We start from the raw sequence: 22,104 nt of genomic DNA, 5'->3' as shown, positions 1-22,104 counted from the left end.
CGCGATAGATATAAACTGTTCTGAAAATTTGTTGATTGCCGTTTTGGAAAAGGTTTATTTGAACGTTAGCAAACTTCTTATGTGAATTAGATGTGGTAATCAGCTCGGGTGAAGAAAATAGCAACAAAAGTAATGTTCAAAAAAAAAGTTAGAACTTTCTCATGGAAAAGGGTAAGTTTTACGTGTCACCGTAGAGAATTAAACCGGTAAAAAAACTAAAAAAGAACCGAAATTTCTGTTGTGAATTTCAAACAAACTAAGTATTCTAACACATATTTTAACAGTGTAATATATGGGTTTTTTTATGCTACACATGATTATAATATTTTAATTAACTCTTTTGCAGAAATAGCAACATAGTTTAGTTTTGCGATTAGTTTTAGTTAGTTTAGTTTGCGCCCCAAACCCGCCACTCGACTCGTGGCGGGTTTGGGGCGCTGCTCGCTGTCCTTTGCGGTTGGACTGTGACCGGGGAATGACGGGGGCGTGCAAATGCTACTTGGTGCTCCCAAAATACTCCTTTAACAAGGATGGCCTTCCCGGGCAAAACCAAATCTTGAGTACTCAACATGAAATAACATAAAATAAAATAATGTACATGTCCTATCAGTAGAGACAAGTGTAGAGTAACTCTTTACACAATCATTATTACAGGTTAATATGATTTCTCAAATCATACTATATAAGATCATTTACTCAAGTAAAGTATCGAGTTTTCGCGCTCGCATGGATGTGTAACAGGGATATAACTTGTGCCAGACATCCAGACACACATGGAGTCAGTGCAATGGTTCGACTCTCGTCGTTTGTTGGTCTCGTGTCCTCCCGTATTGGACCTTGCTGCGCTGCAGGCTTGTCTCGGGTGGGTCTTGGGGCCGGGCACCGCAATCTACACTGACGCACAAATTCAAGGATATTTTAAGAAGACAATCTGTCATTATCATTTATCCCTTAATTACATTTATATCTATATTTTTAAATACTGTTAAGGTCTTTCCTCTGCCTGCAAAAAGAGGCTCTTTGTTTAATTCAATAAAGAAATATATATATATAGTTTTGCGATACTGACGCTAATGGGCAGAGCGACTATTATATCGCTACGCGAACGTTTTTATAACTCGATTTCTGGTTATATTTATACCGTTTTAGTTTAATTTTTATACCAACAGCAAACTAAAATAAATTGCTTTCTGTTGGCAACAAAAAATCAGCCATTTTGAGAAATAAAAAAACGATCGTTTTTGCAATACTTAACGAACAGAAAATCCATAATAAAAACGTATCAAGATAAAGTTTGCAATTTTGTTTGTAGTTTGTTTCTGCTTGTGTTTCTGTTTTCTGAATGTTTTCTCACAGTGCCACATCTATATTTTACAGTCATGTCGTCCTCCAAAGGCTTTAGGCAAAGGCAAGGCTATATTGGAACAAGAAAAAGCACATTGTGTTTGGTAGTGTTGGTAGTGCTGTGACGTAGTGTTGGTTAGAAGCTCGTAACACCTGTTCTATTGCTTGGAATTGAGAGATCTTTCTTTTTGATTTGCTGCTGATAAAGCTTTCTATCAATCTAACATAATCCAACAATGTCAGTACCCAAAATCCGCTAGTGAGCTGCTTTGAAACATAGACATTCACTTTGATCAAAAATATTTTCACGGAACTCCTAGAAATTGTGGTTAGTAGAATTTGTAAAGGTCTACAGATTTTTATATCAAACTTTAGCCTGGAATGTATCCTTTAAGTTACAAGAAACAAATCTAGATTATTTTAAAAAGTAGTCCAATACTCAATTTCGTGCAGCTCCATTTTAATTATAAGGCTACTGAAAAATTAATTATGCTTTGGGGGCAGTCAGCCGATAGTTAATTAGTACTGAATGGGTTAATTAAACTTGACATTATGTTATGTAGTAGCACAAAAGTGTAGCATACTAAACAGTTTACTGTGGAGTCTCTCTCTCTCACTCCGCTTTTAGTCTCGAGCGTTCGTCTTGAAAGCAAGAGCTTCATACAATATTGTACATGAAAACATTAAATTTTACTGCAGTTCAAAATGACTGAACAGATTTGTGTTACTTTGTGAGCGTAGGTGGTGAAGTAGAGCAATTAAAAACACAATTTTCCATTGAAATATCCTTTTTTAAGTGGTCTTTTAGAGCGTGGGAACATAAGTATTTGTGTTAAGTTCTTTTATAAAGGAAATAATAATTTTAGATAAAATAGAATTTATATATGAGCTGTGTCGTCCGTTGAGGTATGTCTGTACATCATGTCTGTTGAGGTATGACTGTACATCATGTCTGTTGAGGTATGACTGTACATCATGTCTGTTGAGGTATGACTGCACATCATGTCTGTTGAGGTATGTCTGTACATCATGTCTGTTGAGGTATGACTGTACATCATGTCTGTTGAGGTATGACTGCACATCATGTCTGTTGAGGTATGACTGTTCATCATGTCTGTTGAGGTATGAATGTTCATCATGTCTGTTGAGGTATGACTGTTCATCATGTCTGTTGAGGTATGACTGTTCATCATGTCTGTTGAGGTATGACTGTTCATCATGTCTGTTGAGGTATGACTGTTCATCATGTCTGTTGAGGTATGACTGTTCATCATGTCTGTTGAGGTATGACTGTACATCATGTCTGTTGAGGTATGACTGTACATCATGTCTGTTGAGGTATGACTGTACATCATGTCTGTTGAGGTATGACTGTTCATCATGTCTGTTGAGGTATGACTGTACATCATGTCTGTTGAGGTATGACTGCACATCATGTCTGTTGAGGTATGACTGTTCATCATGTCTGTTGAGGTATGACTGCACATCATGTCTGTTGAGGTATGACTGTTCATCATGTCTGTTGAGGTATGGCTGTTCATCATGTCTGTTGAGGTATGACTGTTCATCATGTCTGTTGAGGTATGACTGTTCATCATGTCGGTTGAGGTATGACTGTTCATCATGTCTGTTGAGGTATGACTGTTCATCATGTCTGTTGAGGTATGACTGTTCATCATGTCTGTTGAGGTATGACTGTACATCGTGTCTGTTGAGGTATGATTGCACATCATGTCTGTTGAGGTATGACTGTTCATCATGTCTGTTGAGGTATGACTGTTCATCATGTCTGTTGAGGTATGACTGTTCATCATGTCTGTTGAGGTATGACTGTTCATCATGTCTGTTGAGGTATGACTGTTCATCATGTCTGTTGAGGTATGACTGCACATCATGTCTGTTGAGGTATGACTGTTCATCATGTCTGTTGAGGTATGACTGTTCATCATGTCTGTTGAGGTATGACTGTTCATCATGTCTGTTGAGGTATGACTGTTCATCATGTCTGTTGAGGTATGACTGTACATCATGTCTGTTGAGGTATGACTGTACATCATGTCTGCTGAGGTATGACTGTACATCATGTCTGTCGAGGTATGACTGTACATCATGTCTGTCGAGGTATGACTGTTCATCATGTCTGTTGAGGTATGACTGTACATCATGTCTGTTGAGGTATGACTGCACATCATGTCTGTTGAGGTATGACTGTTCATCATGTCTGTTGAGGTATGACTGCACATCATGTCTGCTGAGGTATGACTGTTCATCATGTCTGTTGAGGTATGATTGTTCATCATGTCTGTTGAGGTATGACTGTTCATCATGTCTGTTGAGGTATGACTGTTCATCATGTCTGTTGAGGTATGACTGTTCATCATGTCTGTTGAGGTATGACTGTTCATCATGTCTGTTGAGGTATGACTGTACATCATGTCTGTTGAGGTATGACTGCACATCATGTCTGTTGAGGTATGACTGCACATCATGTCTGTTGAGGTATGACTGTTCATCATGTCTGTTGAGGTATGACTGTTCATCATGTCTGTTGAGGTATGACTGTTCATCATGTCTGTTGAGGTATGACTGTTCATCATGTCTGTTGAGGTATGACTGTTCATCATGTCTGTTGAGGTATGACTGTTCATCATGTCTGTTGAGGTATGACTGTTCATCATGTCTGTTGAGGTATGACTGTTCATCATGTCTGTTGAGGTATGACTGTACGTCATGTCTGTTGAGGTATGACTGTACGTCATGTCTGTTGAGGTATGACTGTACATCATGTCTGTCGAGGTATGACTGTACATCATGTCTGTTGAGGTATGACTGTACATCATGTCTGTTGAGGTATGACTGTTCATCATGTCTGTTGAGGTATGACTGTTCATCATGTCTGTTGAGGTATGACTGTTCATCATGTCTGTTGAGGTATGACTGTTCATCATGTCTGTTGAGGTATGACTGTTCATCATGTCTGTTGAGGTATGACTGTTCATCATGTCTGTTGAGGTATGACTGTTCATCATGTCTGTTGAGGTATGACTGTTCATCATGTCTGTTGAGGTATGACTGTTCATCATGTCTGTTGAGGTATGACTGTTCATCATGTCTGTTGAGGTATGACTGTTCATCATGTCTGTTGAGGTATGACTGTTCATCATGTCTGTTGAGGTATGACTGTTCATCATGTCTGTTGAGGTATGACTGTTCATCATGTCTGCTGAGGTATGACTGTTCATCATGTCTGTTGAGGTATGGTTGTTCATCATGTCTGTTGAGGTATGACTGTTCATCATGTCTGTTGAGGTATGACTGTTCATCATGTCTGTTGAGGTATGACTGTTCATCATGTCTGTTGAGGTATGCCTGTTCATCATGTCTGTTGAGGTATGACTGTTCATCATGTCTGTTGAGGTATGACTGTACATCATGTCTGTTGAGGTATGACTGCACATCATGTCTGTTGAGGTATGACTGTTCATCATGTCTGTTGAGGTATGACTGTTCATCATGTCTGTTGAGGTATGACTGTTCATCATGTCTGTTGAGGTATGACTGTTCATCATGTCTGTTGAGGTATGACTGTTCATCATGTCTGTTGAGGTATGACTGTTCATCATGTCTGTTGAGGTATGACTGTTCATCATGTCTGTTGAGGTATGACTGTTCATCATGTCTGTTGAGGTATGACTGTACGTCATGTCTGTTGAGGTATGACTGTACGTCATGTCTGTTGAGGTATGACTGTACATCATGTCTGTTGAGGTATGACTGTACATCATGTCTGTTGAGGTATGACTGTACATCATGTCTGTTGAGGTATGATTGTACATCATGTCTGTTGAGGTATGACTGTTCATCATGTCTGTTGAGGTATGATTGTTCATCATGTCTGTTGAGGTATGACTGTTCATCATGTCTGTTGAGGTATGACTGTACATCATGTCTGTTGAGGTATGACTGTACATCATGTCTGTCGAGGTATGACTGTTCATCATGTCTGTTGAGGTATGACTGTACATCATGTCTGTTGAGGTATGACTGTACATCATGTCTGTTGAGGTATGATTGTTCATCATGTCTGTTGAGGTATGACTGTACATCATGTCTGTTGAGGTATGACTGCACATCATGTCTGTTGAGGTATGACTGTTCATCATGTCTGTTGAGGTATGACTGTTCATCATGTCTGTTGAGGTATGACTGTTCATCATGTCTGTTGAGGTATGACTGTACATCATGTCTGTTGAGGTATGACTGTTCATCATGTCTGTTGAGGTATGACTGTACATCATGTCTGTTGAGGTATGACTGCACATCATGTCTGTTGAGGTATGACTGTTCATCATGTCTGTTGAGGTATGACTGTTCATCATGTCTGTTGAGGTATGACTGTTCATCATGTCTGTTGAGGTATGACTGTTCATCATGTCTGTTGAGGTATGACTGCACATCATGTCTGTTGAGGTATGACTGTTCATCATGTCTGTTGAGGTATGACTGTTCATCATGTCTGTTGAAGTATGACTGTTCATCATGTCTGTTGAGGTATGACTGTACATCATGTCTGTTGAGGTATGACTGTACGTCATGTCTGTCGAGGTATGACTGTACATCATGTCTGTTGAGGTATGGATGTACGTCATGTCTGTCGAGGTATGACTGTACATCATGTCTGCTGAGGTATGACTGTACATCATGTCTGTTGAGGTATGACTGTACATTATGTCAGTTGAGGTATGACTGTGCATCATGTCTGTTGAGGTATGACTGTACATCATGTCTGTTGAGGTATGACTGCACATCATGTCTGTTGAGGTATGACTGTACATCATGTCTGTTGAGGTATGACTGTTCATCATGTCTGTTGAGGTATGACTGTACATCATGTCTGTTGAGGTATGACTGTACATCATGTCTGTTGAGGTATGACTGTTCATCATGTCTGTTGAGGTATGACTGTACATCATGTCTGTTGAGGTATGACTGTTCATCATGTCTGTTGAGGTATGACTGTTCATCATGTCTGTTGAGGTATGACTGTACATCATGTCTGTTGAGGTATGACTGCACATCATGTCTGTTGAGGTATGACTGTTCATCATGTCTGTTGAGGTATGACTGTTCATCATGTCTGTTGAGGTATGACTGTTCATCATGTCTGTTGAGGTATGACTGTTCATCATGTCTGTTGAGGTATGACTGTTCATCATGTCTGTTGAGGTATGACTGTTCATCATGTCTGTTGAGGTATGACTGTACATCATGTCTGTTGAGGTATGACTGCACATCATGTCTGTTGAGGTATGACTGTTCATCATGTCTGTTGAGGTATGACTATTCATCATGTCTGTTGAGGTATGACTGTTCATCATGTCTGTTGAGGTATGACTGTACATCATGTCTGTTGAGGTATGACTGTCCGTCATGTCTGTCGAGGTATGACTGTACATCATGTCTGTTGAGGTATGGATGTACGTCATGTCTGTCGAGGTATGACTGTACATCATGTCTGCTGAGGTATGACTGTACATCATGTCTGTTGAGGTATGACTGTACATTATGTCAGTTGAGGTATGACTGTGCATCATGTCTGTTGAGGTATGACTGTACATCATGTCTGTTGAGGTATGACTGTACATCATGTCTGTTGAGGTATGACTGTACATCATGTCTGTTGAGGTATGACTGTTCATCATGTCTGTTGAGGTATGACTGTTCATCATGTCTGTTGAGGTATGACTGTTCATCATGTCTGTTGAGGTATGACTGCACATCATGTCTGTTGAGGTATGACTGTTCATCATGTCTGTTGAGGTATGACTGTACATCATGTCTGTTGAGGTATGACTGCACATCATGTATGTTGAGGTATGACTGTTCACCATGTCTGTTGAGGTATGGATGTATGTCATGTCTGTCGAGGTATGACTGTACATCATGTCTGCTGAGGTATGACTGTACATCATGTCTGTTGAGGTATGACTGTACATTATGTCTGTTGAGGTATGACTGTGCATCATGTCTGTTGAGGTATGACTGTATATCATGTCTGTTGAGGTATGACTGTACATCATGTCTGTTGAGGTATGGCTGTACATCAGACATAAAATACTTGAAATATGTTCATTATAAAATCTGCAAACTTGCAACTAATCAGTCAAGTGGCATAGAGGGCGCCTGATTTCTCTTTCTGACAACAAGCCACAAATTGTTTTTCAATTATTATCACCGTTGAGCAAATTTTACAGCCGCAGAAAATTAAGAAAGTTTATAAGTCAAGTAAGCCTCCATAAGTTGTTAGAGTTCTTTACTCCAATAGTGCTTCGGTGCAATAAAATGTTAAAATTCACTGATACGTTACCTCGACTTGACTTGAAAAATAAAAGCCTATAATTCAACACATTGAAAGTAGAGTTGTGATTTATTTTTACGTTTGAATTTCAAAGAATTAACATCACAAAATATATAGATCTGCATTTAAAAAGCTTCAACACTTGCCAGCTCAATGCCTAACTCACTCCAAGATTATGTCATTGTTCATGAGAAACCATGTATGCCATTTTCACAACATAGATGTTTCACTTTTACCATATATGTATCATGCGCAATATTCTTTTCATCTTGCATGCCGTATATTGTTTTCTTCAGATATCAAAGTTACATAGAAAGTACAACGAGCTAGAGAGGGAGCTGATAGACAACAGAAGGACCTCAAAAGAACAGCTAGTAGAATTCATAGAGAAAGATATAGGAGTTAGGATGACAGAGATGAACACTCTACTTCTCCTACAAGATGCTAAGTTTAAAGAGTCACATGAGGTAGGTACAGGTTTCTATTTTATTCTTTCATGAGGTGAGTTTTTCTGTTGCATATTTATAGTACATTATTTTTTGCTCCAAAACTCAGCTACAACTTAGCTTCTTGTAATGAATTAGTCGTTTTAGTTGCTTTTCGTTTATTTTTACAACGGTTTTTAAGTATCATTAATTACATTTTATGTGAATCATAATGCATGAATTGTATTTCTCATTCATGGGGAATAAAAAAAGGTTTCATTGAAATTCCAAGGTGGTGTAGTTTGTAGCTATGTACCTCAGGTTTAGAGAAATTGTGATGAATTTCTTTGAGTCTGCATTTAGTTTATCGTTAAAATCTTTACATAAATTTTAACTACACAACTCAATCTACACTACAGCTCGATTTTTTCACCGGTAATTATTTGTATAATGCTATAATCTTTCTACTATTTCATTGCGCTACATATGTTTGGTTAGTTCTGGAAAGTGTATTAGTAGTCTGATTATCTCATCAAACATATATATTTTGAGTTAGTTGAGCTGGTGTTGCATCAGGCAGTGTAATTCTCACATTACTCTTTTTATAGTTACAATATTTATAGTAATCGATAGGTTGTATTAGTATTACCACTTCACACATTGTATAGTTACATCATGTATACTCTTGAATAGGTTGATATAGTAAACAGTTTCACAGAAACATACAATGAGATCAGGAGATTTATAGATGAAGATCTGCCTTCCTTGACATTGACCAATCAAAAGACACTTTCCGCTCAAAGTATGTTTCGCGTAATAGTCTATTCCTTACATGGTAGAATAAAATGAGCCTTCAAGCTGATCATTTGTTATCCGCAAAGATTTCCAACTTAAGTCCTGGGAAAGGCTGGTTCAATGTGGAAGTCTTTTTACTTTTAAATCTAATAATCTAATCAAATTTAATTGTTTTGACAAAAATATAATGCAAAATCATAATTTTTTTATAATTGTTTGCGTTAACAAAATAAAAAGCAATAGTCTAAGAAGTAAATAATTTCACGACATTCTTCTTCAGTCAGCTCTGTTTTTGACAATTGCTTTCTGCATGTACATGAAATTTTTTACTTGTACGGCTTCCTGACCACTGTTAATATGTTTCAAATTGTATGGATAAACGGCAAATGGTAAAATAGAGGAGGGGAAATATGTACTTTTGCTCTACATTTCATAAAAGTTTTTCTATCATTACCCTTCATTTTATTTGAGCATATTATTTAAAGTACTGCCTTATGTTTGTGAAAATAACTTCGGTAGGAATATGTTGCACTTTTTTATTTTAATAGTATCTAAGTGGCTTGCATAAAATATTAAACAACAATAGTAACATGCCACTAGAAAATTTTCATACTTACCGCTCCAGAAAAGATCAGTCATCTGGAACTTGAAAATCTATCAATTGATGCAATAAAATATGAAATGTTTAACATAGTGTGTCTGGTTCACCATTCTTTCCACTGACAGTCAATGATTGCCAAACAAGGTAACAAAACTGCATTGTGCCATCAGCTGGTTTATTTTTCTTTGCTTTTAGCTATAGTGCAGGAACTAGATTTACAGATGACAGATGCTCCTGCTATATCTGTCCATGTACTCCCTCCGCCAACATCTCTTAGTCTTAAAAAGATGGTACATGTCAAATCATTTTATATGACAGTTGCCCATAGTGACAAGTTCACATATGCTGGTGGGAGTGGGCCAATTCTATATAGAATAGAAGAGTCAACTAACACAGTAATTCCATTCTTATCGCTAAAAGGAACATGTATAGATGGACTATGTTTGTACAACGACAGACTGTATCTTCTAGTTGATCCATATAAAGTTATAGTAACGGATCTGAATGGTAATCTAATAACTAACTGGGATCACCCTGAGTCTACTAGTGACCATTCCACCAAGTTAGTTGTAACAGGAGATAAAGTAGTAGTCCCTAATAGGTCTAATAAATGTCTGACAGTCTATTCACTAGATGGACAGATTATTAGGAACATTCCTTTTCTGCAAGATGGTGAATGGAACACAATGGCTCTCTGTGCTCCGGACCAGGAATCTGTAGTTGTATCTTCCTATCAAACATCAACAGTGTTCAGGGTGCATATAGAGACAGGGGAGATAATGTGGACTTGTACAGAAGTGAATAAGCCTGGCGGAGTAGCCTGCTATGAAGAGGACTACATACTAGTGACACCTGTGCACTCAGTATATACAGAGATACATATACTACAGGCTGAGACCGGTAATTGTTACATTGTATCTGTTATCATCGGTATAGTTAGTTGCTATTTGTCTAGACTCTTCTTGGTGTTCTCAAAGATGAAGCAAGATATTTTAAGTTAAGTAAGATAGTAAGATATAAGGAGTGTATATTGTATCTTTGTGTGTTTTTATCGCTTGGCATTAAACATACTGATAGAATTGTATGCAGTAATAGAGCAACATATTTTGGGTGACTTGACTTCGTTACAAAAGATGGTAGAGCTATGGAACAGAGCCGCCTAATCTGTAGACGTTTTCTGACTTGTTTCTATTATTTACTTCAACAAAATTGCCTCTTTCTTTGAGGTCTCACTCAGATATCTTTATCTTACTAGTAAACTACATGGTTCATTTGAAGAGTAGACTGTTGTTTAGGTAAATTGGACCAATCATTTGGACTTTGAAAGTAAATGATATAGCATGTCTGAACAGTGTGTTAACAGTGTGGCTCTAAGGCTAATATTTTAATATTATATATTAAAATATTATATTACATATATATTATGTAATACTGTCATACACTACAGACTGTAATAAGATTATATTATGAAAGCATATAGATGATAAAAATAAAAATATAAAAGCTGGTATAAAGCCTGAACATAGCTAACAAATATCTTATTAGTGAAATATTAAAATGATTAATGTCACGAATACTACTAAAAACGTGATGAAGTTTGGGTAAAAACTAAATTATTTATATTGTTGTATTCATAATAAATATTACCAAATTACCTTGCAAACTTTCAACATTATTATTTGGAATAATTATTACAATACTAAGATGTCATATATTTTTATAGGCAAGCATCTGGGGAAGCTTATAGACTCAGTAAAAATGAGTCTTTCAAGAGTATTCGACATGTGCGTATCAGGAGACACTCTGATAATACCAAGAAATGGGGAAAAGGCTGTATTATACTATGGGTTAAAGTAGAAGTGATAGAATTACCAACTTCGGTTTTAAAAGGTGTAAATGTATTGACATTGGTAAAGAGAACTTCCCGTATTCACTAATTGTATCTGAATTGTGACTGCATCTTTCTAAAAAATTGCGCTCTTCACCCAATAATATGTCATTATGCGCATGCAATATATGTATGGCTTGACAAAGTTCTATGGGAATCTTCTACATGTATATGCTAAGCATATCTAGCTTAATGTTATATTACCTTAGCTCTCTAATTTAAATAAATAAGTATGGTAACATATTTTATACTGATACATTTATTTTATGGTACATAAAAAATTGTTTTGAAAATAAAAAATTTCAAAAGATTTTTCCAAATTATTTTGGCTAGTTTTGATTTTGCTAGTATATGCAGTTATGTATTTTTGAGTATGGCTTGACAATTTAACTTTGGAAGCATCAAGTGTTAGTATTTTTTGTTTTCACTTAGTTGTTTTTATTTTTGTACTCTGCCGTCTTGTAATAATGTAATTTTATATAGTATGCAGTATTGCCATGCCAATTTTGCCGTTACTTCAGTCATTTGACTGCATTCATTTAAGAGCTTATAATTGCCTTTCTCAAAGAGCAAAGCAACCTTCTGTCTTTCAACATAATACTTTGCACAAATTTTATTATTATTTACTCGTGACGCAAAAGCTGAACTGAATGGTTTTCAGCTGTGCCATATTTTAGTGGGGTCTGATTCTTTTGTTTTCTAATTTTTTGGTGAGAAGTATTTTGGTTGAACCCTCATAAATTGTAGTAGTTCAGATATTTGAATTTCACAGTATAATAAATATAATAAACTAGAAATTCCACTATCATACAGCCCATGACCAAAGAGATATTGGAAAAAAAGGAAGGGTACTGATGGTTGATAAATGCAATATTAGCAGTCAAATAGCACTGCAGTGCAATAGGATAACTGCAATGGTAGTTGTAATGTACTGGGTGAGGGTGTTATTAAATACAACAAATAGCAATAATGAAAGGAAAAGATTATATGTTTATATCTCTCCCCCTGCAATTGGAGAAATGCAATATTGGCCAATATTAGAAGTAAAATGCACTGATACTATTAGAATAAACAATATTATTAATATAGTAATAATATAAAACCAATGCACAATTGCGTTTACATTTCAAAACGTCATAGCTAGCAATATCAAGAAGTTGTGATATTTATACAGATTTTTAGAAAATCTCTACTACGTAGTGATTGTTTTGTAGTCATCCAAACTTATAATTAATTATTGTAATAACCTCATAAGGATCGTTAGAAAAAGTAATCATCGTCATTTCCTTTACTTACACTGCGTTGGACATCAGTTAGAATACCAAAGTCCCAAAGTACTCAAAAGTTTCAAAAATGTCAGTTACTTTGAAATTGGCAAAAAAGAAACGAATTCAGTACTCCTATGTTAATTACAAAAGCCTTCGGCAATTCGACAATGCTATAGACTGGTGAAATGCGCACGACTTAATCGTTCTATTCTCTGTCGCTCGGCGTTTCAATTTCCGGTCTTAAAACTTATTAAACCAAGCTTGTCAAGCGTTTTGTAAAGAATTTCAGCCAAATTAATTTGTCTATTTGTGTATAATCCGTTCAGATGGGTAAGTTCTAAGATACTGGCGACAATTTACAAAGACTTGGTAATATATTTGAATAGGTTTATATGTGTTTTGTATCGTTATTATACTTTAACGACTCTACAAAACGATGGTAAAATTTGTTGATGAGATTTTGAAACAAGGGTTGCGACGTTGTTAATGAATAATTTTTGTAAGTTGTGTGCACATGCGTTTATCATAAAAACTCTCAAACTTCGCTCCCGCTCGATTGGTCGTGGGATAATAAATATCACAGAAAAAGAAAGTGCAAGGACAATATTCCTATTACTAATGTAATTCGACTAACCTCTGTTAACATCATCTATTTTGTATGAACAGTCCATTGTGCTAAAAGTGTATTTTAGACATATCCAGCAACTTTACTTTCTTTTAATAGTTTTGCAAATGTATTAATCTTTAACTTAATTGTAGTTAACTTTAATTTGTGGCACAGATTTATGGTCGTTCTAGTTTCCCAACTAACAATCTGTAGTAATAACCTAGGGTCGGTGCTAGCTTCCATGCAATTATAATTTCTGCATTCCTAATAGACAACCGTACCACTATGTCTATAGAGCTGTAACCAACTATGGTGAAGATCACATTTAATTGTGTAATAATCTTTGCTCATAACATAATACCTTATAACATTGCTCAGTCGCCAACCAGCTGGCAGATATTTTGAAATCTACATTTGTTGAGGCTTTAATAATAGTTAATATGGAAGCAGTTTGCTGTATTAACATAAAGAATAAAAAAGTGAACGTTGCAAGATTATGCACTCTAACATTTACTAAACATCCAATAAAACTTCGAAGACTGATATGCGCTAATGCAAAGTTCTTCCAGTCGATAAATTTTGGTAATAAAGTCTGGCAATATGTATGCTGTCTAATTTTAGCATAAGAGCTTTGCAAGAAAAATGAGAATCACATAGGCTAACTTACTAGTTTATAGTATGGCATACATGTCAAGTAACATAAAGGAGTTTTTTCATGCACCATATGTAGCATTTAATTGTAAAATTGTGGAAAAGGCATTGAACTAGTGTTGTTGAAAATGGTAAATGCATCATAAGTATAGTCACAGCTTGGTCTAGAGTGTATTAATTTACAAAAACTAATGACAGCAGAGCTTCACAGAAAAATTTACATGATATATGAGGAGCTAAACATGACAAAATATGCAAAGCGGCAACGGAAAGCATGAACCTTCCTATCCAGTTCAAATACTTAAGATCAATAACTTTTCTTCATTTTGTCTTAGCATGCAAACAGTTAATGCTGCTCAAATCACTGTAAGATCAGGACACATGGTGGCTACCAACAGGATCTGAGTTAACACCAACATGAACACTATTATATAAAAGTGTGAGAACTTGCTAGCCCTGCTTCGTTGAGGAAAATAAGTTATTTTTACAACAATTTTTATGTACTAAATACATAATTTGCTGAAAAAGAATGTGTCGCTTGTTTTAAAAAATACAACTGTACAAAAACAATGAAAGTTGTCAAAGTCATTTTTTTTGTAGTTTCCAATTTTTTAAAAAAATTATTGGTGTTCTAAATGAGTTTTGCTATATCCGGTACACAGAGAAGAGTTTTTCTACAACTGCAAGTATTTGCTATACATTGGAGTTGTGATAACTAAGATATTGATTTTAATGAGTTGAACTCCTGCTATTTGCGGATTAAGTTATAAGCAAATGAAACAAACCAAAGAAGAATTGCTTTACCACAATTAGGTACCAGCTAAAGTGAATGCTAAATATCATCTATGCCTCATTTAGTGCATTTTTAATAACTTTGCTAAGGAACTAACCAACTTTACTAATCAACTTTACCTTAGCAAAGTTGATTTTAACTGGATGTAAAATCAAAAGCCTACTTTTAACGTCAGACAGTAAGCCACAAAACTTGTTGAGTTGTCATGAAAATTTTGTCCCTTTTTGACCTGAGCAAATATCATTTTATTCAATGAATAACACATTTCAATCTTTAACTCTGTAAGGTTTATGTTATTACTGCATTAAATACGTAAAAACGAGAAGGAAATATTAATTATCATTATCATAATTAGTTGGTAGAGAACCTTATTTTACCATTGTAAAACATACGTCTCTTTCAATTAAAATCAAAACATGCATTTGTTTTTTACGCAACATAATGAATGACACAGATAAAACTCAAATCTTTTCTTCAAAGGGGTGTCAAAAGCACAAAGCTTGCAATTGCATTTGCCTTCAAAAAATGGCGCGTTTGCATATCTGTTTGTCTCTGCATATGAGCATGTGCATTTTTGTGGATAGGTGCCATCGCATTGTGGGCCTGTGCATAGGTCAGACAACCCATGCAAAGTTAAAGCATATGCCAGCTTAAATTACTTTGCTTAGTGTTTGTGCACGTGTGCATCAAGGTCGAGGGTAATAGTGTAGGTCGTTGCAACTAGTTTTATTATTACAAAATACTGTGCCCTGTAATATTGAATGATGTTAGTATTAGACTTTGTACAAAGATATATCCGTATAACACTAATAAGAAAAATTATCAAAAATACAATATTACAGAAATAAACAGATTAGCATCAAGTTCCACATACAAATGCAATTTTGCATTATTAGTTCAAATAAAACCACATAGTATAGTACACACTTACAATTATTAACCTCTATCAGTAAAAGAATGCTCTACATTATTAATTGCACACATGCCGGAATCAGGGCTCTACAAATGTATGCATACATCATTTGATTAGAAGAAAATTACTCTCAACAAGAAAACTTACAGAACATCAATAAGAACAGTTTTACAGACTCATTTGATAAAAAATAGTAGTATTCCGCAAGTGAAATATTAAATTTAAGGCTTGCATAAAGTCCATACAAAATTGTCAACACAAACTTCACTTTAAATTAATAGATTCTTAGAAATTAGCACATGAAACAACTTACATTAGCAGTAGTCTATAGTAGTCACGTATAGCAGATATGAAGCAAGACTACTCGATCAACCCTCTGCCAACAACAAGATGTCCTACAATCCATACACAAAGCTCTATAATATCTGAGCTATTTGAACCTAACAGCCGAGATATTATCAAAAAACATAACCCTTAGCTTGTTTCCAAATACAATAATTATCAAGTGAACATTTTGCCAATGTAATCCTATTCATACCTTAACAGTGTTTTCACATTTAAATACTCAAAATCATGTTGCCAGCAAAATTGTAAATGAAAGGGAATGATTACTGAACTTTGTGTTTTTATCAATATTGGCACTATTGTTTGTACTAGGTTGCAGTTATGCTTTCAATTTTAAATTAGTTTTGTGGTGGTAACAAAATGAGAATTCATTTTTAGATTCATGGGCAAATAAATAGGTGCATACATTTTATGCATTTGTTTCCGAGTATTGAATGTTTATGGTTTTGAAATGAATCTTTTAAAATATTCTTTTAATGTATAATAGCAAACTATTCTATTGTGTTTGTACCTTGTCAAGTTTGATGTTATCTTATATCGAAAAGCGATTGCCAAATTTTAAATATCTTTTACGATATTGTAGACTAAGCCGGAAAGATTTTTTTACTATGCACCCCTCTGACTCTCCGTCAACAACAAACTTGTGTTCAAGATTAACATAAGGTTATTATCATATGCTATACAATTTTACTACACACATATATAAGCAAAGGGCAAGAGTCATCTGTTCTTCTTCTTTAGTCGGATTCCTAATAATTTGGCCGATAGTGCTTTGGTTCCGCCCTATTTAGAGCCTTTCTGACTTCTTCCAGGAGTTCAGCTGTTTAGCTCCAGTCGAGACAATAGTAAGATTAGTCACAAGGCCAGCTGGCTCTAATAACAATATTTGTGCTGAATGATCTATTATCATCATTAAAGTTTTAGTCTTCTTAAGATAAGCGTTAAACAGTCATTCGTTTTATTGTGATTAGGCTCTGAAAGCATGTTTATGTTGTAGCCATTTATATTACTCAGGAGAGTTACCATTCGTGAAACACCGAAATTAAATCTATTTTCCTAAAACTAATAATTTGTGATACGTAGAAGTCTGTTTAAAGTAACCCTTCAGTCAATAGATTATATAATGATTTATGATATAGCTGAACACCTTTGTTCCAAAAAATGTTTGAATTGTTGAAGTGCCATCTAACGATTCGTGCAAAATACTATATAAGTACTGTAAGTGAGGCTGATACAACTGCCTTAGTTAGGTATTTACCACCACACTTCTACATTTTTACCATTTTGAAAGTTTTATTGGAACCATCAACAACAAAGTAGAGTCTACAAAACTATAGAGTAACTTTTATATTTTTATTACCTCTAACACCTACATAGGGCACAAGCAAAACCTTGCCTTAAGTTCTGGTTTTCCCAACATTATCAGAATTTAAAGGCCTTTCATTCAATCCAAGATTTAATACATTTATCTCATGTCAACTAAGCAGCTGCCAATATAGAGGCTTAAACCTCAATATTGAACTGTTTCAACTCTCTCAAACCATTTGTATTCAGATTAAGTTTTGTCTCAAAAATCTATACAACAATTGCTAACGGGTTGCGAAAGGAAATAAACTTATTTATACATTTTGACTGCATAATGACCCCAGTTTTTTTTTTTTTTTTTTGAATGAACCTTTTCTTTAGAGGCTAAACTTTATAAAAAGGCATGTTTCCTTTGTCATCAATTGTTGAATTTAGTAGGCTAGTAATCATTGAATTTGACCAAACACAAAGAAAAATATAAAATGCATATATATGGAAGACCTTTGTTTAAATAATTGTTATGGTGCTTCTCTAGTACATATAATCTCATTATCTATCTGTCTGTTTACCCTTATTGGTCTGCTTTACAGTGGTGCTACTCACCCATCCTTTATAACTATGGGACAGCCAGCTGAATATTTTATACAATTTCAGAAGCTTATTTACTAGGCTGAAGAAAGTGAAAGATGCTGAAAGACTTGTATAGCAAATGCAAGCATTTCAGTGTATATCTTGCAGCAAACTGTGTTAAAATTGTCTTTAATTTTTTTAAGGATAAAATCATTTCGATGTACTTCTCAAATAAGCTTGGTTTCAGAGTAAGCATTATTCCTCATTATCCAATCAATATTTTTATTTTATGTCTTGCTGTCTACCGCTTATGAAACTAATTTTCAGTCTTTTTATCTAGACAAGAAGGAAAAATTTTTTTAATGCTCAGATATGCTAGCTGCTATTTGTTGTATTTTTTATTCACAATGACGATATAGAATGTGGGTTAAATTATTTTGTAAATGTAATTGTTTCTTCAATTAATTTTTGCAGTTGGCTTCTGATAACATGTTATACCATGATTACGTAATCATAACAGGCTGAAAGTTACAATATTTATTAGTAGTGACGAGATATTTTTTTAATATCTAGCTAGACTACAAGGGTCTGTAAAATTTTTATCGCTCTAAGTTTATTTCAGACAAATTAGGCAGCAAAATTTTAAATAAAAAATTGGATGCAAAGAATTGCTCATATTTAAAATAAACAAAATTTGTTATCCATAAATAAATATATTTACTAACACTTCATAGGCAAATCAAAAACATTTTAGCACTTTAGCTGTTGTAACAACAATTCCTAAACTCAACCCAAATAGTCCCTTATTTTTCTTTTTAAACTATGTTGCTCGTTCTTGCAAGCTTTCTATTGCTCGGTAGACAATCAATAACCAGAGAGTGTACATGCAGCAATGACTCAGAAGTTTTCACAAAATTAAATTGACGCTAAATTAAATTCTATTGCACATTGAAAAACGAAACCATCAGCCAGCACAACAAAGTTTGCTTAATCATATCATGAAGTTTGAGTGCACAGTTGACTGGTTGCATAAAGAGTTTGTTAAAAAAAGATACACTGCTGTAGCTTGCATCAATTCAGATCAGCGTAAAACTAAAGAAAGCTATAAAATATTAGCATTAATTATTATGACGCAGTGACAGAAAGTAAACTTTATTAACAGTTTAATCTTGCTAAGTTTCCCTGCTGAGCTAGCTTCAGGTATGTAAACTAACTGAGAGTAGAATATGAGCCATAAAAGGTTTTTGTCATAGACTGCCTTTTACTTCTTAGCAAAAATATTTATTTAACAGTAGAGATAGACTGAAATGATCTTCTTTCAGTGTTCATGCGAGGCAAATTCAATTAGAATTTTATTAGAAAACAAACTCATACAGAAGGACAAATGTTATACTATTAAAATATTATCAAACTAACTAATTATGGATAATGGACTAGTTTATTTTTAGCCTAACATACGATAATGCAAGTAAATCGGATATGGTTAGCATATAAAATCACAATCCCACAAATGCAATAATTAATTGTACACTATGTGGCTTTATTACAATCAGAAAACTACAGGTAATGCTTATACTGGCTTTACTCAACGCTGCTTAAACAAGGTAATATATACATGTATACCATAAAACCTCTAATGGAATGCAATGGTGCCCTATTTTTCAATCCTTTCTCCATAGGGGCAGTCAGTTGAAAGTAGCTTTCAAATAAAGGCTGGCAGTGTATTTTTCAAAAAAGTCATCAGATCTTCTGAAAGATAAGTTTAGCCCTAATACAGGCAAAGCGAATGTGGCATATATTTTGCTCTCTTTTTCCGGCGAAGTGATGTTAAACCTTTTGGACGCAATAAGTTTACAAACTTACTTCCAACTCGTCAAAGATATCTTAATAAATATGCATCGAGAGACTGAAAAATATCACTACTAGTTAATATCTATTGCTTGCAATTGACCTGCAATAATATGGTAGCTCGTGTCCTTATTTGCAATTTGTTAGCATTTTCAACTTTTATTTCATTTTAAATTTATCCACACATTTTTATTCTTTATCTTTATTTCACAGTTTTCTAACATTTCTACAGTTTCCAACCAAAACTGGCTTTGTATGTGCAATAAAAGTGGAGTTATGAGCATTGATCTATTGTAAACCATGATAAGATAGCTACAAGAATGCTATAAATAACATGCTATAAATCTGCGTATTTATAAGGTATACAATGATAATCTATCAAATGATACAAATATGTATTTTTGAACAAGGAGCATAAATAAACCATACTTACATTACTAAAGAAACAAAAATTAACGTTTTTAAAACAAAACTATTTCCATCGTTTGCTCGCATTGCTGCATTCTGGTAGTTGTTTTCAAACATCTTCTAATTGTCCAATAGTTTTCCCAATATCTTCTGACTTCAACTCTTTTTCTGCACTACTGAACTAGTCAATATTAGCATCGCAAAAATTTTTTTGGGAGAGCGAAACTTTTACGCGATGCATTTAACTCAAATGCAACAAATAAAAGGTTTGCTCACTAAATGTAACCTTTAGCCCAAAACTTGCAAACTGTTTTTATATTCATGTTCTTTAAAGTATTAAGACCGCTTTAAACAAGGAACTACTATTAACCTGAGACAGTTAGTAATTATTTCTATGACGTTGCTTTCCAAGTTCACCTACTATCACTAATTTAAACTGTTTTATTTTTTCAATTTTGTAGGTTATTTCAAAGTAGAAAGACCTTGTTAAAAGAATACCCTACTGCATAATGTTATTCGCGGAGTTAAGTTTTGCGCAAATTGGGTTTTTCATGCATATTCGCGGACAAATTTATTCGTGGATGAACGGAATCACTCTTTATTAAGAGTTAACTCTACTGTGGCTAGCAATAGAAATCTACAAAAAATCACTGACATTGAACAAAGAATCTCCAGCAAGGATTCTGTCTAACACGCTACTTGTCCAATTAACCATACTCATGAACAAGTGTTTACATATGCATGCACCTTCCAATCTTTAATGCCAATAGTTAAAATAGAATGTTTCACCCTTCAATTAGCAAGCTTGAAGATCATGATTGTATGATGGGTCATGACGCAATAGTTTTTCTAACGATGGCTTTGGTTATAATAACAGCTTTTATTATGGTAAAGTTTTAGGCTAATTTAGATTACACAAATTCATTAAAAAGTTTAGCTCATTGCAAGTTTATATATGTGGATGTATTCAAACATCTAATTATATTTGTATTCTATATTTCATTATATATATTTCACATTGTCAATTTGTTATGGGACATTGATGTTTTGCTACGGGTTCTTCTCAGATATACTCAGATTAATTGAAATATGTGAAACTGATCGAACATAAAAAATGCAAATAATTTTAGCATTTGACTAATGTTTACTGAGCCAATTAAAAAACTTTTTGTGTCGACTTGCCACACACTTCACATCAAAATGATATGTTTGATATCAATATTGTAGTTAATTTACAGCTATGCTCAATCTTTTCAAGTTTAAACTGGATGAGTTTAATATGATTTTCTTGGTCATCTTTAGTTTACAGCAGCAACAGTAATAGTAACAGTAACAGTGATAGTAGCAGTGATAGTAACAGTAATAGTAAGAGTAATAGTAACAGTAATAGTGACAGTAACAGTGATAGTAACAGTGATAGTAACAGTGATAGTAACAGTGATAGTAACAGTGAAAGTAACAGTGATAGTAACAGTGATAGTAACAGTGATAGTAACAGTAATAGTAACAGTAACAGTAATAGTAACAGTAATAGTAACAGTAATAGTAACAGTAATAGTAACAGTAATAGTAACAGTAATAGTAACAGTAATAGTAACAGTAATAGTAACAGTAATAGTAACAGTAACAGTAACAGTAACAGTAATAGTGGTTTTCAAACAAATGTTCTTTCATGCATATTTACTTCTAGAATAATATTGTTTTATGTTACGATAGTCAGTTTTTATTCAAATTACAGAACACTAAATTTACGATATTGCATATCACAATATAAGTAGAGTCAGGTAATATAAAATACATATCACTCATGTATTCTTATAAATAGAGAAATGTTTACAATACAGTATCTAGAGACAACAAAAAACTTGTAGCCTAAACGGCAAATGTCTATTTCTCGACAAATGTTTTATTTTATGTATTTCCAACAAGTTTGAATGCATTCATAGAGCTGTTTAAGTCAGTGAATACCAAACTTATCAGCATGT

At 34.3% G+C, this 22,104-nt stretch overlaps 1 protein-coding gene across 1 annotated transcript in view; it reads left to right on the top strand.

Annotated features, from left to right (window-relative positions):
* Positions 1-11,443, top strand: part of LOC137388734 (uncharacterized) — an 18,687-nt gene extending 7,244 nt beyond the window's left edge. The window contains exons 3-6 of the mRNA XM_068075189.1: positions 7,999-8,169; positions 8,821-8,929; positions 9,719-10,423; positions 11,247-11,443. Coding sequence (XP_067931290.1) covers positions 7,999-8,169; positions 8,821-8,929; positions 9,719-10,423; positions 11,247-11,380 — 1,119 coding nt within the window. The 3' untranslated portion in view covers positions 11,381-11,443. The remainder of the gene's footprint in view (positions 1-7,998; positions 8,170-8,820; positions 8,930-9,718; positions 10,424-11,246) is intronic.
* Positions 11,444-22,104: the final 10,661 nt, after the last annotated feature.

The sequence above is a fragment of the Watersipora subatra genome, chromosome 2 (genome assembly GCF_963576615.1).
Source record: "Watersipora subatra chromosome 2, tzWatSuba1.1, whole genome shotgun sequence".
Classification (NCBI taxonomy): Eukaryota; Metazoa; Bryozoa; class Gymnolaemata; order Cheilostomatida; family Watersiporidae; genus Watersipora; species Watersipora subatra.
Note: the sequence above shows the minus strand (reverse complement) of the source record. Positions and strands in the feature narration are given on the sequence as shown.